A 19066-nucleotide genomic window follows, 5' to 3' on the forward strand; every position below is an offset into this window, starting at 1 on the left:
AATTTAGAGAATCTTTTACAATTACGCGGATCTTTATGCATTTATAACAAAATTTGAAATTATATTTAAAAAATTTCAGATGTCAATGTACTATTTCTCGTCTATTAAAATTGGGAAGCGAAGAATTAACATTCCACTTGGTTTCTATCTTTTGTAATCGATGCAGACAATTTTTATTTTGCATAAAGGTCCGCAGTCTAATAATGATAGATAAATAATAAAATGGTAGAGTATAAAATTGACGAAATAGAAACGCTGCTATTTTTAGTGGAAATCTTGAAGACACAAGAATCTTACTCTGTGTGTTTTCCTTGAAATGAAATTTCACTTGATTTTTGTTTCTTGAAAATGCAGAAATGTGTTAAACTCACGGCGAAGCGACGCCATTTATTTAGTGGAAGTATGGATGCTCGAGAACGTGATTACTAGACTGCGGATCTTCATGCAATTATGGCTCCCGAAAATTTTCAAAAAACGCCACAATATGAAATTCGACAGAACTTAGTACGACTTTATTTCAGATCTAAGAAGCCCACTACCACGGAAAATAAGAATTTATTCGATTCGATTTTCTTGAAATCTGTCTACAAAAATTGAAACGTGCATAAACATCTAGTGATTAGAAATACAAACGACACCGCACCGAGGAAACGTGCAATTTGATCGCGAGAGATAGCGTCTGGCAGCGTTAGGAAAGAAATTAGGTTGAAATCATTTCTCGTAATTTCGAATCGAGTTTCTCCGCGAAAGAAATCCGAAAGCATTATGCCACAATTACAAATTACGGTGCCCTCTCGTGGGATTGTCTCGTCGCGAAATTTCTATTCTACGAACCGAGTTAAAATCGTTTCGTTTTGTTCTTGTTCCGAAGGGAGGTTTGAATCCTTTTCTGGGTCGACCGGGGAACGAAGTTTAGGGACATATACCGTGTAATTGGTACGAAGGAAAGAAGATGTACGAACATAATTGGCTGGTTAAGTGTATAATTTGCCAGCGGAGTCCGAGGGCAGATCGTTCGGAGTAAATAGGGTCATCAGGAGAGCGATCTGAGGAAACGGATCGCCGATAAAATTTTATTTCCATCTAGCGAAGCGGTTCTGGACGAGTTAATAACAAGATGACTCCTCGAAAACGGCGCGGATCGTCCGGCATAATCGGAGGTAAAACGGCGCGGCGCGGCGGTGTGCGCGCACTGTCCAGTTACGCGGGTTAATTGTTATCGACGATCTCATTAGCGCGCGTAAAACGGGGGCGGGGAACCTATGAACGGGATACGTGTAATTATGTAAATGCTTAATTAGAGCTGGATGTAATTATGTAAAAGCCCGCGGAAGGTGCGTTCTCAATATCTTAATTGAGAACCTGTTAACCGGCTAGTTCGCCGCGGATGGATCAATGAAGGCAGGCTTTATCGGCGCGCAACCATGCCAATTAGCGGATTCTGCTCGCATTCGGTCAACGAAAAATTACAATGAAAATAAAACCACTCGGAATACCCCCCTCCCCCTCTATCTTTCTCCCGGAGAGCACGAATTACCGAGTTTGCAGGATCGTGATTGCAAGTTTCAGAACAGGAAACTCGGGAATAAGGAAATCGAACTGACCAAAGAGACCCCGTTGCTATTTATAGCCCAATTTATACACACCACCATAAGGGACTTCCAGGTACGTTTCCTCTTTGCGAATCAGCGCTCTGCAAATACAAATTGTAACACTCTCTTTGGAATACGTGTTAACAGATTCTTGTCCTGACACGGATAAATCCGATTTTTTAGACTGGTGGTGGTTTGCGCGACACGTAAAAATCCGTTTTTCGTTGGTGGAAGTCGGTTCCCGTATTCATACTGGTCTTTTAACGACGGATTATGTTACATTGACATACTACTTTTGTTATTTATAGCGTTATTTTAAAGTTATAGCGGTTTCTAAAAATTTCTAATTTCACAAGCGGCGTCACCCAAACACTGTGTTAACCCCTTTCCCTAAAATGTCGTCCTAGAGACGTCACCCAGTGTCAAAATTTGTTTTTTTTTTTACAGAAATCGTAGCTAAAAGTGAACGAAATTTTGTCTTTATTTTAAAGATTATTGCATTTCACTTAGGAAATATTAAATCATGATTTTGTCACTAATACCATTGTACAATTTGTATAGTGCGCAATGTTTGAAGCAACGTACTTGATGAAACGTATCGAATCATTTCCGTTGGCAGCGTCCGCATAATCTCATCGAGTGTATAGTAAAAAGCCGATCATTTGATGGTAAACGTGCTAATCTTCGAGCGTCGATCTGCTCCAATTAGATCGCAAATTGGGCAACGTAGCGGACACCGTATTGTTGGATAAACTGGTCGACGAAGATCCAATTCATCTAGAAAATCGCGTGTCGCTAACCGGCACCCTTGACAGTTTCGTAGTCGCTTCGCCTCGAAGAGGATAAAACTCGTTCGCGACTGGTAACGACTTGCGGATACTCCCGATCGGCTATTAATTTCGTACCGACACAAGGGCGGAAGGTAGTTCTGAAATTAACGGCCGGACAGAGCGTTTCCGTCGGTACCTACCTCCGTAATTCACGATCGCCGATCATCGGTGTTTACCGATCAGCATCGAGAGCGGCCCGGATCGTCGCTGGGCTGTCGAAATCACGATCGGGTCGCTCACGCGACCCATGCCGGACCGGAAAACGAGCAAAACGAGGAGGAGCAGGGACCCTGAGTGCGAGGAAGCGTTCTCCGTCGGTCGAACGGCCAACAACAACAGAGCACAACTGACGCGAATTCGGCTTCGAAAATCGTCCGGAGCCTTTCATTTTATCTTTGAGAGTTCCTAAGTCGTAGGTAGTAATTACCGGTGGCCGCTACCTGCCCCGCTGGAATAGACCTACCGAACACCATTTAATTTTACACCGGACGGATCCTCACGGACGTATCCTCACGGACACGTATCGTCGGTGTACGCAGGATATTCGCGTACCGTGAAGCTGTGTGAGGCCAGCCATCGACCATATATATCTCTCTCTCTCCGCGGAGAGGCCTATACTTAATATTATTTGCTACCCACTCGATTCCGTCGAGACTGCCCGGCTGACCCGTCGATCGACCACAAATTACCGAAATAATTAAAAACTGTTAGAGCGCGCGTGGGAAGTCCTGGAAGTCCTCATCTTCTCTTCATTCCGCTTCTTCTTCTCCTACTCCTCTTCAACAGGGTCCACGTCGTCCTCCCCGACAACAGGATTGCGAATTTCGCTGCGAAGTTACCCGTCGTCTTCTAGTCCCCCGACCGACCCGGGATTATTTCACGGTGGGTGGATGGAGGGACACGGACGGAATAAATTAATTCGATTCGTTTCTTTCCCTTTGGCGGCCGCTTCTCGGGAAGCTGGAGACGCCCGAGACTCGTTTCGGTTTCGTTTCGTTTCGGTTTTGTTTCGTTTCGTTTCTTTCTTCTCGGAGGGGGCTGGACGCGAGAATTTAGTGCCTTTTCGGTGAAAGTTTTCATCAGCCGGAATAATGGAGAGCTGAAAGCCGGGTTTTCATCCGACGATGTTAATTAACCGGACGGCTTTAAATTTGATCCGTCCGGAGATTACGTAGAATTCATTTCTTCTCTCTGCGGCCCAATAAGAGTTTCGGCCTGTTTCTAATTAATTAATAATATTTTTATCTTTACGACACCCGGCGTTTAGTCAGAGAAGCGTAAGGATTTATGTTCGCGAGTGAATCGTGATTTACGGCCTGTTTAAGTATGTATTATACGTTTCTTCAGCATGCGATTTCTATCGATACGTTTCGCAGGCATTTCACATTGTTAAGTAACTTTCGTATAATTATTCTTTTTAATGCGAGAGCTTGTTGATCTTAAACGATCAACACTCTTTTTCTTTGTAATTTGTCGATTCCACTTTCTAAAGTCACGGCGCTGACATGTCCGAGCGTTTAACGAATTCCCAGTAGATTAAGTCACTGCGATCAGACAAAGGGGATTCGATCGTTCCAGTGTAATTCCTTTCGATCAAATATTTAAATAGATAGCCAGCGTCCTGTGTCCTGCTCGAAAGAAATTCCTCCATACATCTGCGTAAATTAATCAACTTTATAAAGCACCTTCATGCTGATTCCAGGGCTGCGGATTTTTATGCGAAATAAAAATTGTCTGCATTAATTGCCAGATACAGGCACTACATACACATTTCTTTCCTTTGTTGATTATTCTAATCGGTTGAAATTAATGCAACAGTATTTCTAAATTGTTTAAATGTCTCACTGTTTTGTTTCATCTATTTGATCTTGTTTATTTCATCTGTGTATTCTGATAAATGCACGAAATCCGCAGTTTACTCATCACCAATCTCATATTTATGTAACTCTTTTGTACTCGAAGCTATTTTAACCCCAGATCGTTTGTACGAAACAGACAAAATTTGTGTGAAACTCACGAAATTCGCGCGGCAGTCAGTGTTACATAAAGCCTGGAGAAAAATGATTACAATTTAAATATCCACTATTTATCGATAATTGAAGATTACACCATTAGGATCCAACTAGTAACTGTTACGCGAGAGTTGACCAGTTAGCTTTTGCGATCTCTTTGAAAAATGTGTACCTAAATTGCGAAAATTAACCAGTTAGCTGTTTTGACGAGTATGCTCGTCATAACACAAAACATTGCCATTTCTTGATGACGAGTATACTCGTCAAAAACAGCTAGCAAACTCGTCAAACAGTTAGCTCTTTTGCCGAGTATAGTCATTACACAAAATATTGCTATTTCTCCATGACGAGTATACTCGTCACAACACAAATATTGCTATTTCTCCATGATGAATATACTCGTCACAACACAAATATTGCCATTTCTTCATGGTGAGTATACTCGTGAAAAACAACTAGCGAATTCGTCAATTAGTAGTTTTGACGAGTATACGCGTCATAACACAAAATATTGCCATTTCTTGATGACGAGTATACTCGTGAAAAACAACTAGCAAATTCGTCAATTAGTAGTTTTGACGAGTATACGCGTCATAACACAAAATATTGCCATTTCTTGATGACGAGTGTACTCGTCAAAACACAAAATATTGCCATTTCTGGATGACGAGTATACTCGTCAAAAACAGTTAGCAAACTCGTCAAACAGTTAGCTCTTTTGCCGAGTATACTCATTACACAAAATATTGCTATTTCTCCATGACGAGTATACTCGTCACAACACAAATATTGCTATTTCTCCATGATGAATATACTCGTCACAACACAAATATTGCCATTTCTTCATGGTGAGTATACTCGTGAAAAACAACTAGCGAATTCGTCAATTAGTAGTTTTGACGAGTATACGCGTCATAACACAAAATATTGCCATTTCTTGATGACGAGTATACTCGTGAAAAACAACTAGCAAATTCGTCAATTAGTAGTTTTGACGAGTATACGCGTCATAACACAAAATATTGCCATTTCTTGATGACGAGTGTACTCGTCAAAACACAAAATATTGCCATTTCTGGATGACGAGTATACTCGTCAAAAACAGTTAGCAAACTCGTCAAACAGTTAGCTCTTTTGCCGAGTATACTCCTTACACAAAATATTGCCATTTCTTGATGACGAGTATACTCGTCACAACACAAATATTGCCATTTCTTGATGACGAGTGTACTCGTCAAAAACAGCTAACTGGGCACGATCGCCGGCGTGTGTTGGAGTAGCTGGCAGCGAGGCGGACGGAATCCTCGTCGCAGCTACCATTCGGCCGGCAGGATGAAATTTTTACGAGGCCGATCGTCGTTTTCTCAGGCGATTTAAGGAGTAATCGTTGCGTGGGTGTATCGTGTTCCCCGTGGGAAGAGCCATGGGAACTTGTCGCCGGCGCAGAAACGGCAGGCCGTTATCGATGAGCTTTTGTTAGCCCGGTCAAGGGTGGATGAAACACGATCGAACCTCGGGTCCCCGAGGATCATCCAGTTTCTTTAACCTGATCCGTCTACCTGCCTGCCTGCCGGGGGAATCGAACACTCGAAACAAGAAGAACAGGTGTGAGTCAAGACCGTTTTGCGGCCTCCGCTCCGCTCCGCACCGCCGAGAGCGTGTTCGCCCGCTCCAGCTCCGCGCCGATAGAATGCAGACGCTGGTCTCGCTCTATTAACCAACATACATGGTATCCGAAAACTTCCGAGTCTCAGTAACAACCTGTTCTCCTCGTAGCCGGCTACCTTCTTTTGTCGATCGGGAAATAGTGATTTACGAGGGTGCTTCGGATGCAAACGACCACGCTGCCCGACGCGAACGGGGACCTCTCTCTCTCCTGGCCAACTTTATTCGCCTTTATTGGGCCTCTTTTCCTGCGTGCCGTCCATTAACATGCGAATCACCTGATTGATAACCATCGACGCTCTTCGAACTCCTCCAGCACCGGGTTACTGACCAGTACACTCGATCTCCTTCTTTTTCTGACCAGTTACCAAATTCGTGGGAAGATTTCCTTGGACTACGGTAGAACCTCGCTGGTTGTACGCAACGAAACAAGCGTGACCAATAGCGCGATTCGTTTCCCCATTTTCCTACTCCGGATTTCCCCACTTCCCAAGATGCTCGGGATATTATGCCAGTGCAATCACCATAATTCCCAACCCGTGCAATCATCGAGGTTCTACTGTACTCGCAAATAGACGACAGTACGTTAAGCAATAACTAGACTGCGAATCTTTATGTAGAATAAAAATTGTCTGCATCGATTAAGAGAAATAGAAACCAAGTAGAACGTTGTTTCTTCACTTGCTAATTTTAATAGATGAGAAATATTGTGTTGACGTTTGAAATTTTTGAATTTTCCTACAATTCTAAATTTTATCTGCTCAATTTTGTCATAAATGCATAGAAAGGTCTAGTGATAAAAAATGGAAGCAATGGTGTCTCTACACGGAAAATGAAATTACTTCCCGAACGACCCGATAATAAAACGCAAGATGCAAAATAAAAGTTTAGCGATTCGCGACTGTCGAAATAATTGATGGGCTGGCAGCCCGCTCGCAATGTATATGCAAAGCTTTTCCCCCGTGTAACGCGTTTATAAAGTTACAGAATGAAACTCCCGCAATTACCGGCTACTGTCATTTTCCCCCGCCGCCCTATTAAATCTGGACACGCTGAAATTTGTCGCGACAGCGCGAAGATTCGCGGGTTTAAACGTATTCAAATCGGCCCTGTTATATTCGCTCGAACCGTAACGGCGGGACTACTCAATCATCTTTTTATGGGCCGGACTGAATTAATTTAACGAGCATGACGAAGAAGGGTGGTGTCGCGTTCGGTGATCGACGCGCTCCGTACTCTCTCCTCTCCCTCTCTCTCTTTCTCTCTTCTCCTCAGGTGTAAATTTCGCGGCTATTTGGCCACGCTCGTTGCCCTTTTTGCAGCTTATTCATGGCGGTGCGAACGATCGCGAAAAACAATCAATCTGATCAGCCGGGGGCACCGACGAGCCCCTTTCAAAGGCGAAAAAAGCGGCTCGCCGAGCCTCTAATCAACGGACTATAGATCCCGGAGGTGATTACTCCCGATTACACGTTGCGTAAGCACGCGTGACAGTGGCCCGACCCATTAAATCGGCCCGGCGCGACAATAAACGAAAAAAGACGAATTTCGAGGGGGACCAGCCCAAGCCGAGACGCGATCCCGTGCAGGCCGTAAGGTGCATGCTCAAATCAGGCCCGGCCAAGTTCATTGAACACGAAAAACGACGGCATCTTGCGGCCCGATAATCGATAATCGATACTCGACGCGCCGGGGAAAGCCGGACCAGGTGGCCCACCCGAAATCTCCGGCGCGAGCAACAAAACTGTACACAAATTTTTCAGATAAAATCTTCAAACCATCCAGAGGCAGAGGTGTGACTATCGACGCTGTAATCGATAAATATCGATAATATTGATATGTTGCCGATACTTTCTTATATCGACAATATCCTTAACCCCTTCTACCACGATTTATTTTACGGTTACAGTGACTCGAATTTCTTGGTCGTTCATAATTAGACTGCGGATTTTATACTTTTATGGTCAACATGAACAAGTGAAACGGAAAACTGAGATTTGGAGACTTTAAGAGTATTGTTACCCTATTCTCGACTAATTAAAATGATTAAAAGAAGGAGTTTGCTACTACAGTGAATTCTCGATATATGTCAAGAACACGGGTCTTGCCAGCGACATATATCGTCCAGGAGACATACCCCGAGCCTTGGCGTCACGGGGTATATCCCGCGGTAGTTGGGATAGTTCCGCGACGTTTATCATCTAGGCCTTGGCGACATATATACAGAAATCATTGTATTTTGCACGCAAATGGGTACCCGAACATATTTATGGGTTAGAAGTAGCTAAAAGGGAAGTTCGGATACTGTCCTTAAAAATGTTAACCCTTAGCACTCGAGTGGTGACTCTGAAGCACCACTAGAAATTGTTGTGGCATTATTTCAAGGAAATCACAAAAAATATTACAAAATATTTGTTACATTACAAAATTAGTATTTAATAGATCACTAAACATTTAAATATTGTATGTGGAAAACGGATCGGTTTCCTATGAATAAAATGAAAATATTTCAAGACGGAAGAAAAATTTAGTCTTAGAATGAAAATAGCGCCGAGTGCAAAGGGTTAATTGTGCTGGAACGTTACACTATTTTCGCGAGAATCCCGGAAGCAACGGTGGCCCCGCAGCCACCGTGTCGCAAAAAGGCTCGCGCAGACGTTTTTTCGCCGAGCGAGCGATCGCGATCATCGACGCCCTCATTTATGTTGCGTTACGCGAAAGACGCCGAACCGTTCGCGTTCCCTTTCCGCGAACCCATAAAACCGTGGCTCGAGTTCCTGGTCGGTTCTCGCCCACCGTCGGAGGCTGGCTCGCCATCATGGCGAAAAGGACTGGCAGGCACGCACCTGTGCGCCACGGTCCATAAGGTAGAGAACGCGGGCCTGAAACGCAACACACAGCGCGTCACGCAGGTTCGCGCAGCAGCAGCACACCACACCACACCACACCACACCACACCAAACCACATCACACCACCACCAGCATCAACGCGGGCAGACAGCATTATCTGTCTATCTGCGGTGCGCGTCCGCCGAAGCGAGCCTCGGGGCTGATTTTTATAGGAGGTTCGCGTGACCGCTAGCTAAACGCTTCGTTTTAACCCGCCCAACTCCGCAGCCGCTGGACCGGCTGTCTCCTTCTCACTCTTTCTCCTCGTTTTCACCTTCTTCCCGGTATTCCTCGTCTCCCGTGTTCCCTCTCTCTCTCTCTCTCTCTCTCTCTCTCTCTCTCTCTCTTTCTCTGTTCGTCGCATCACACTCTCTCGCGCGATGTACCATTTCTGCGAGCGATCCCCTTCTGGCGTTCGCGTGGTTCGAGGCTCGCTTCCTCCTCGTCTTCTACGTTCGATTTCATCGGATAGCCGCCGGGATCTCTCGTTCCAACGATTTATTGAGACGTCCACGGTTTTTCTAATATCGAACACCGTCGGTCCGGTCCCATTTGCATTTCCCTTATCCCGGTCCAGGCATCGCGGTTTTCCTGAACGGTACTTCCGCACCTGTGTTACGCCCGTTTCGTCCTTGTACTTCCACCTGTTCCCTCCTCGCCGCCCCGCCGGCGTTTATCATTTTCGTCACGCTAGCTATCGACTCGTCCCCCACCTTCCTCTTTTCGTCCAATTCGCGTCACGCCACGCCGCGACGACGTATGCACAACACTATTGCACACGCGACGCGTATGCACGATCTCGCGCGTCCACGTCCGACACAGCCTACGGGCCGTCCAGCCGCTGATAATTGGCCGCGGTGATACCAGGCGAAAGAAGAAGAGGAGGAAGAAGGAACGCGCGGCGGACCACGAGGCTGCCGACGAGCGGGTAGACAGGGATCGGTTCCCAGGGCAAAAGCGGAAGCGGCTCGCTAATGCGCTAAACGGGTCGTCATCGAACGCCGCGGGGCATACGAGCGTCTTTTTCTCAACCCCATCTAGGTAGCCGACCATTCTCGATCCACCGTTGACTCTGTTACAGGCCGATTAAAAAAGATTTCAACTCCTCGCGGATCTTTTCAGCCAGCCTATTCTATGCCGTAGAGATTGTGTCGAGTCTTTTTCAAGGTCTCTCGTCTTCGATCTCTCTCGAACACGGGGGCAAGCCATTTTCTCATGATCTCCGATTTGCTGATAGCTTCCGGTCCTATATCGTGCCTGACTTAACTTTTGCACCTTATTTTACTGATACACATTATACCGCGATTTCTGTATAAAACACTGTTGTTTTCTCGATTTATGTCCAAAATACGGGTCTAGTCAGGGACATATATTGGCCACTGTTCTTTGATCCACACCGAACGTAGAAAAGGACAGTGACCCTCACGGGGTATACCGCGTGGCAGTGAGGATAGTTCTGGGACTTTTATCGGCTGGATATTTGATACATATATCGAAAAAACATTGTATGTCGCAAAGGCCTGGATGATAAACGTCGCAGGGGTAGGGTATATCTCCTGGACCCGTGTTGTTGACATATATCGAGAATTCACTGTTTACTCGTTAAGAATGCCATGATTAAATGGTACGTCACAATTGTTGTATTTCTCAAGCGTTCCACATAGTCGGCAAAGATGCATATAGGAATACTATTGAATTATACAATGTTTTATACAATGTATTAACAAGTTTTATAAAATGTTTTAACAATTTTTAGTTGTATAGTTATAGTATAGTAGTGGTTTAGTTGTATACAACATACATAAATTTCTTTCTATTTTCAAGAATTCATGAACCACCAAGATGATCTAATCACTGAAACCGTAACATAAATCATACTGCCAGGGGCTAAGGGCGGCAGTGATAATAATGACGGCAGTTGCATAAGGTAAATGACATTTACACAAATGTAGTGACGACCGAAGAAGGGAGAGTTGGTCTATGGCGATCGTTAGATTCTAATAAATATGGAGTCGTTCAACTTGGCAGTAAGGAATAAGAAAAGTCTCGCAGGTCACCTCGAGATAATAATTATGAAATATAATATTCATATAATAATTAGAAAATAGATAAATGGGGAGTAAAGATAGGAGACGGATGGACAAGTACAGGAAGAACCAACACATAGAGTGTCGTAAAAGGTTGTTAATCCCATCGTAAACAAACCAGTCTTTAGCGTTTGTAAACGAAAGTCTTTGTAGTTCGTCGCGTGTACTTGGATCTCCATTGAACGGCCAACAATGCCGATCTAGATCGTAGTTGCAAAAACAAAATAGAAAAAGGGGGGAAGAATAAACATGCATTAAGGAAATCGCAACGTCAATACGTAGCGCATCCAACGGTATTATAGCTGCTGCTTCCGGTCGCCTGAGTATCTTTTTCCTGTGCTTGTCCATAAAAGACGAGGCGGAGCAATAAACTGAAAACTGTGTATTGTGTCTCTCGATCTTCGTAGGCCGGCAAACGACAAGTATTGTGTCGGGGAAGGGGGAAGGGGGGGAGTGGGCAAAGACAAAGCGTGAACGAGGTATTCAGTTGGTCCGAGATTTACGAGTTCAAACGAGAGTCGGGCTATAAAATAATCGTGTTTGAACGGCGTTCAAACAGATTCGAAGGGAACGAGCCGAAGGAATTCACCAATTTCACGACTGTTTCTCGTTCGCGGTGCGGGTTTCTCGATCTCGGAGAGCGAGCCGATTAAAAAGCAATTTCACGGCGGTTCGCGGAGATCGTTCCCTCGGGAGTTTGTTGTTGATACAACCCCGAAGTGGTTCCGCGTTCGCAGCGAATCCCCGCGTCGCGAATTTCCGCGGCACCCGCCCTTCATCCCCCAAACCCTCGGCTCGTTTCGATGCGATGGAATTTCTATGCACCGGCCACTATGCGAACCGGCCGAACGAACGGACGGTCCATTAAGCTTGAAATTGCAGGATGCTTCCAGCAATTATCGTAAACCCCCGTTATGGAGGCTCATGCGGGGAGATCGATCTCTCGACGGACGCGAATGCACATGCGAGCCGGGCCGCGAGGCGAACGGAGCTCGGAGAAGGATTCACTCGGGCAACTTTTATCAGGGACCAGGCACCCGATTATAATTCATCGTCCCCCCATCGGCGCGTCTTAATTACCCGCCTCGAACGTGCTCTCGAGATGGATCGACCGCGGCTTCCGACACGAAAAACACCGGCGTACCGGGCTCCCCGGTCACCGCTCGCGTGCACGTCCCCCCTACGATCGACACCCATCATTTTTGCGGCCATCCTGCGATTCATCCCCTCGGTCTTACCCCCCTTCGCAGAAAGAGCGACCCCAAAAGGGGGTGAAATCGACCTCTGAAAATCCGGCTATTTTTTCTAATTATGTAAACAACTAATATCTGAAAATATCAGACAACTTTTTCTTATCCCATATATGCACTTTGCTTACAACGCGAAATCGAAAAATTGCCGAATTTCCGACGGTCGATTTCAACCCCCTACAGTGAATTTTGGTAGCAAAACATCGTGTAGTACATATCCCCAAAGTTTCGTAATTTTTCGAATTTTTGGTGGTTCGGGATCATTCCTTGCGAGTCAAAATTCAATTCAATTACAAGGACCCGGTGCAAGATCACTATTCCGAAGAAGATCCATATGTTTTGGGGGGTGGGGGGTTAAAGCCGAGCCTGGGGGAGCGTTCTAAAGTGACAGAAGTTTCGGCAGCAGAAGCACCTCGGGTTCTCGGAATACTTTTGGCCGCGTTTTTTCGGCCGCCAACCACCGCGCGTTATAACGGTAATTCCGCTCGGACTGTAATTGAAAGAGAGCAGCAGCGACGCTTAATTGCACTAGGCCGAAATCATCGAGGGAACGACGAACGCCGCAGCCCTCTCCTTCTTCCTCGAAAGTCATTTGTAGCAGACCACCGGTCCTCCCTCCCTCCCTCCCCCCGCGTCCCATAACTCTGAACCGTTGCGGGCAGCTTTTCGCTCCTAAGCTCCAATTATTCCAGCACGGGGTTGCTTAAATCGAAGATCGCCTCGCCGATGACCGTTTCGAGGTTTCCGACTGACATGGAGGCTGTGTTTATCCGTCAACGAGATTACGCTCCGAAGTTGTTCTTAAGTCGACCGTCGGTCTGCCGCGAACGATTTCATCGATCGCGAAAATAAATTGGACGCCTAGGTTCTCTGAAATTTCGACTGGAGGCTGCACAGTCTGTCCCATAAAATATTCCCCGGTGTTTTCACTAATTCGCACTTCCGGCGCTTTAATTTCAATATTAAAATTCAAGGACGGAACGCTTTCTACGAACGCTGTCCAATCAAAGAAAATTGGTTTGCGGTTTGCAGTAATCGTAGTTCTCAAACTAAACAAACTCGAGAATTTCGTTCGACAAGCGATTTTTAACTTTCATAACGCAAAGTGGCACGCATAGATTTTTTTTTTCACGAAGATATCTCAAGCATTCGACACATCAATCAGACGATTAGAATGTTGTAGAGATTGAAGAAATCCGTGACACAGAAACAACGTGCAGCGCGCGGTAGAAAATAGGGAAAACTTTCCGTAAATGTCAAACGACTAGTAAACATGGAAGATTATTGAACGGTGGAAGTACTCCGACGACTGCGAAATTGTAGTTTCAGGAAGAGGCGTCGAACGAACGCGAGAAAACGGATTTTTATACTATTTCCGTACGATGCTAGATCCCGACGATTCGATGGAATGCGTGTGCCAGTCGGGCGAGTGTAAAAATTGCCTCGTAACCAAGCCCGTTTTCCGTATCAACGGCGAAAAATCAGTATTATTCTTCCGACGATCAGATAATTCGCGTTTCACCGTCCGATTCGTCCCGGCGCGAAGATTTCCGTCCGAGCGTCTCCATTGCTGCGTGTCCGGAGCGCGCACACTTCCTGAACAAACACAACGCGTTCACGAGAGCGTGTAATAACCGCAGGAAGATACAAATAAGACCGTCCCATTACACCGATGCAACGTGTTATACATTTTTCGACGGTGTATCGGGGCGGCCGCGGACAATGGGGATACGTGGACGGGGCCGAGAGGCGCACAATACGCGGCGTGTACCGGCGAGAGAGGCAAGATGATAAGTGTGGGTGACGAGGCAACATCCCGAGGAAAAAAGCCCGTAGTTACACCGTAAGTATGTATCTCCTTGATGAGAACAAGGAGGAAAGGACGAGCGGCGCGCCGCCCTCCTATCCTTGTGCAAGCGACGAAAGACGCCGGAGAAACCGAGAGAAGGAGGAAACACGCGAAACCGTCGTGGGACACCGGCGCGTATCGCAATCTCGGCGTACACCGGCGCGAGCAAATGCGACGCGGCTGGAAGTTCACCGCTTTTCAAGGTATTTGCACCGGCTGTCGCCTAACTCACGTCGCGAAATTGCCCGGCAAAAAAGGTATACGCGATCGCCGATTCAACCACGACGCTCGCGTGTTCGACGTTGTCGCGCCGCGCCGGTCCGCCGCGAAATCGAAAGACCGGTCACTACGTTCCAGCAGTCAGCCATCTTAAGGGACAAGGGTAGTCACGGGACTTTTTCGGAGTCAGCAAGTCGATAAATGCTGTATAATTTCCGTTCGCAGCCTTCAGCCACTGACTTAAGATCCGTCTTGGTCTTGATTCGACGGGTCTTATGTCTCTGACTAAACTTGTCACATTTCTTGCTCTGTATTACCGATATTATGAATTCTGACGCCAGAAACGTGCTTCAAGTTTTTCGCTTTATTTCGCAGAGAATTGGGACAAAATATAGCTGAATTTGTAGCTGGAGATATTTTCTAGCGCGCGCTGCTCTCGATTTCGTCCAGAAAACTCATCCAATGGCATAAAAATGTTTGGATTCAACGGCATACACATCGTCAATTTTTGGCCTACTTCTAACGCTTATGTCACTAAATGTCTGCATAATCTTGTCAGATTGTGACCAGCGCACGCTAGATTGAACCTTCCTCTTTCGAATGAGCCCTTTCCCAGGGAAAAACATTCTCATATAAGGACGAAAAGTGAGGCACGCAAAACCATTTTTCTAAATGTGGTCATGTGGTCACTCTACATTATCGCGAATCTACGGAATCTTGACTCGTTGGTTATTATTTCACGCGTATAAGCGTGACCCAACCGTGTACAGTAAAAATATATATTTGTTTCAAGAGGAAACAGGAGTAAAAATATTAAAATATCTGAGAAAAATTTTCTGTGCCTCGTCGTTCCAGCGCAAGGGGTTAATACTTTATCCATCTTCGTGTATTTTTAAAAATCAATTTTGTTCTTAACCCTTTTCGCTCTGACTGTCCCCTTCGAGGCACCTATAGAAATGACTATATTTGAAAACAATTACTAAAACTTACTTTGTGTTTAAAAAATTGTTGAAGTTCAAATCTGGCACCAATAAACACACTCGACTTCATATAGACAAAATGAGAGATCGTGCGTGACGAAAATATTATGAATCGAATGAAATGTCCAAATTCTGGAATCAAAATGGCTTCGAGTGCAGAGCGTTAATGCAGTTGCTCGAACCGAACGTCATTCGGATTTGTACGATCTGAGAGAGTTCAAGAAACAACCTCTGTGACAAACTTCAACTCTGCAATTGTGATTACTACGATGATTAAATTCCTTTGATTTTGGGGAATTTTTGGGGGACGATTAACCGATAGTCAACGCGTGCAAAATGGGGCGATCCTACTGAAGCTTAAAATCTTATGTAATAATCATAAGCAAGACTATTACAAAATCCTTAGACATGGAACATAAACTTTCAAAAACTAGCATTTTACTGAGATTTATTATCGAATTTTTATCTTCTATGTGTAATAGGGATTTTACCAACTTTACTGCAGCAACAAGTCACTTGCAGTTATTTAACATGTTTGCTACCACGGTCGCGCAATTTACACACAGATAGTCAAATAACTATGCTACACTTTGCTATTTAAATTCGTACAATGTTGTATCTACGGCAGTAGAAATCAGGCACATATACCTTATGCAACCAATAAAAACAATTTTGCCTTTAAATTATGACCGCGCGTTTTAACGACAACGAGAACTAGACCTTAGCTAAATTCGTAATAATTTGTGAAAATTGAAGGAGGCTGATTAAGATAATGCCCAGACGGAGAGGTAAAGACTGGGAGCAGCTGTGTTGGGCGAGCATCTTCAAGCATTCATCAAATTAGTGTCTAAGATAAGTTAATAAACCGGCATCGAGTGATTCATCGCTGTGCCCGCCGCTACTTATCTAATCGTTCCACTTTGCGACAGTTTGCGCTTCGTTCACCCTGATGCATGTAATTAATATGTAACATTTTTCCGCGGGCAGGATCGATATACGTACACGGCTGACAGGAGCGTCCGCGGCCGGTAATTACGGTTTATCGCGGCCCTCGACGTTATCATTAAGCATCGGCGAGTAATTGCTCTGTCTCCGGCGCGAACGCGTCGCGTCTAACTGGACTTTTGCCCGAGTAATTTGCTCGATCGTAGATGACGGTAGGATGTTATTACGCGAGCACACCTTCGCGGTGCTGCGTGGGCTTCAGGTGCATGAGAAACACCGCGCCGGGCGGCCGCGCATCTTCCGTCCTATCGGCACTTATCGCAATCCGCTCGAACCTGATCCGATGCGCTTTCTACGTTCTAAATACTTCTAACTGCACAGCTTCCGCATATTATGCTAATCCGATCGGTGGACAATTTCAATTGCTCACCTACATTTCCATCCTGTTTTCATTGAATTCCCGATCTCGCGATACCGTAAGAGACGCGAAAGACGACCGATTCGCTTTTCAAATCGAGTATTTCGATAAAAGTATTCCGGAGATCTTGCTCGTACTGGCTTCAAGGTTACCAGTTTAGGGAAACGATGGAATTCCTCCCTGCAACATGTACGCTTCCGCTTCGGCCGCCATGACGCGCGGCAGTGGCCGTCGACCCTTTAAATTCCGCCGGAGAAGACTGTTTTCCGGCTAAACCCTCCATCCGAGAGCAACCATGCATAAGATGTTTTGTGTTGCTCGCAAGAATACGAACAACATAAAAGAAGAACGAAGCCGCCAGGGCTACGTTAAAATTTCGAGACTTAAATCCTGTTCTCGGTGATCTACGATCCGGTGCAGAAACAGCGTATTTGTTAACCGTTTGCAGTCCTATATCGTGCTCCACGTTAACTTTTGCACCGATAGCTACTTGTTCAACTTATCTACGCTGCGTTCATCGATGATACCACAGCTGGATGGTATGTGAAAACGATTGTAATTAGCAATCACGCGACGTCGAAGCGAGTTCTGGAACGAAATGGAGCAAGCGCTTCGAACCGCAAAGGGTCAAATATTTGGTAGGATTATCGAAATTGAAAACTGACAAAGCGGTGATACCCCGTCGGACTCATTAGCCGCGCGACAGCGTACATGCCCGTATGAGTCGAATACGGAAGAGAAGAGCGACTCGGTTGTCGCGAATAGGGCAGATAAAGCGTACACGTACCTGTATGAGGTGGGCAAGGAACAGGACGTAGGCGGCGGCCGCCCTCATGTCTTCCCTCGAGGAATCCCTCGACTACCGCATCACCATTCCCCGTGGGTCACCTGCGGTCTTCCCGAGCCACTCCGGCCGCGAATGATTTATCAACGGCGTGTATCTGTGTTCCGACTTGGTATTCCTGAATCGATCGTTGCAACACTCGTCACACCCGTATCCACGATCTCGATCGGCCGGAGATCCGCCCGCCGCGATCGGCACACTATACACTTCTATCCGACGCTACTTCCGGTCCACGCACACACCGTACATACGATCCACTTGGTCTCACGGTTCTCCACTTTGTTGTACCGACTCGGGACGGTTCGCCGCGCCGCGCCGCGCCGCTCCGCGGTGTTCTCGATCCTGCCGACGACGACGACACTGTTACACACCCGTTTAACACTCCCAGAGCCGGTGTCGGTTCCTGACGCGCACCACGACCCGGTGTTCGTGTATACTGTCCACCGGTTTTTCTCTGCCGCGGCTCGCCTCCGCTTAGGCTCTCTTTCCAAACGTACAGCAGAGAATGCAACGGCGCTCCGAGATGTTTACGCGCTAAGAAGCGACGAGACAGGTACCTTTCCCTCGCGCGCGCGATCGAGCGATATCGCCCCGCGGGATCCTCTTCTCGTGCTCCCCCTTTCTCCCGATCGTTTCACTTCGGGGGCCCCGACGATTAATTGCACCGTGCGCCGCCGCGGTTGTTTACCGTGTCCCCTCTTCTCGGATCCTGTAACCCACTTCGAGGCTCGCGAACCTGACACGTGGTCGTGCGAAAGATCTCCGTATACACTGAACAACACGTTCTCTCCTGTGGGGGGTGGGGGGGGGTGGATGAGAAGATCAGAGTTCTGGCACGACCATAAACCCCTCGACACAGTTCGCTCGGTCACCGGTCACTGTGTTCGGACTGCTCAAATCGACGGAACAACACGAGCACCGGGAACGAGAATCGTACGACAACCCCTGAAATCCAACGGTCACAGTCCTCGGGTCACACTCCGAAGATCATGGATCGCACAACGGTTAATCCCACCGAGTCACCGAGTCGATCCACGACGAACCAGTGCGTAGGACACAGTGCGAAATCCTTCCCGCGTTGGGGGCCTAGCAGAGGGATCGGTGTGGTGGCCTCTCGAATCCAACCCTGTCACATGCGCAGCACAAACGGTCGCGATAAACACGCGTCGCTAAACTGTCCGGCTTCGGTCGTCCCGGTGTGTCAGCGTGTCTCCCTCTCGGAAGAACAGGTGTGTAGATCGGAGCACACGCGCGCGCGTGGCCCGTGTACGTACGCGCACCTTCCCGTCCGTTGGTTCCTGTGTGCGCGGTGCACGCGTGCGTGTACGGTCGCGCAAACACGTCTGTACAGTCGGTTGCGTGTGCGTGTGTGTGTGTGAGAGTGTGTTGCGCACGCTGGAGCACGGAAACACAGCACCTCCGCGGGGTACACGAGTCGGTCGCTCCGGGGATACTGAGTCGGAGCCGCAGGCCGGCCTGCGGGCCT

The 19066-nt window shown here is 46.7% G+C and overlaps 1 protein-coding gene across 1 annotated transcript in view; it reads right to left on the minus strand.

Annotated features, from left to right (window-relative positions):
- Ser (protein serrate) overlaps positions 1-18354 on the minus strand; it is a 78845-nt gene extending 60491 nt beyond the window's left edge. Inside the window, exon 1 of the mRNA XM_076803282.1 lies at positions 17524-18354. Coding sequence (XP_076659397.1) covers positions 17524-17571 — 48 coding nt within the window. The 5' untranslated portion in view covers positions 17572-18354. The remainder of the gene's footprint in view (positions 1-17523) is intronic.
- Between the last annotated feature and the right edge of the window lie 712 nt (positions 18355-19066).

The sequence above is a fragment of the Halictus rubicundus genome, chromosome 18 (assembly GCF_050948215.1).
Source record: "Halictus rubicundus isolate RS-2024b chromosome 18, iyHalRubi1_principal, whole genome shotgun sequence".
In the NCBI taxonomy this organism is placed as follows: Eukaryota; Metazoa; Arthropoda; class Insecta; order Hymenoptera; family Halictidae; genus Halictus; species Halictus rubicundus.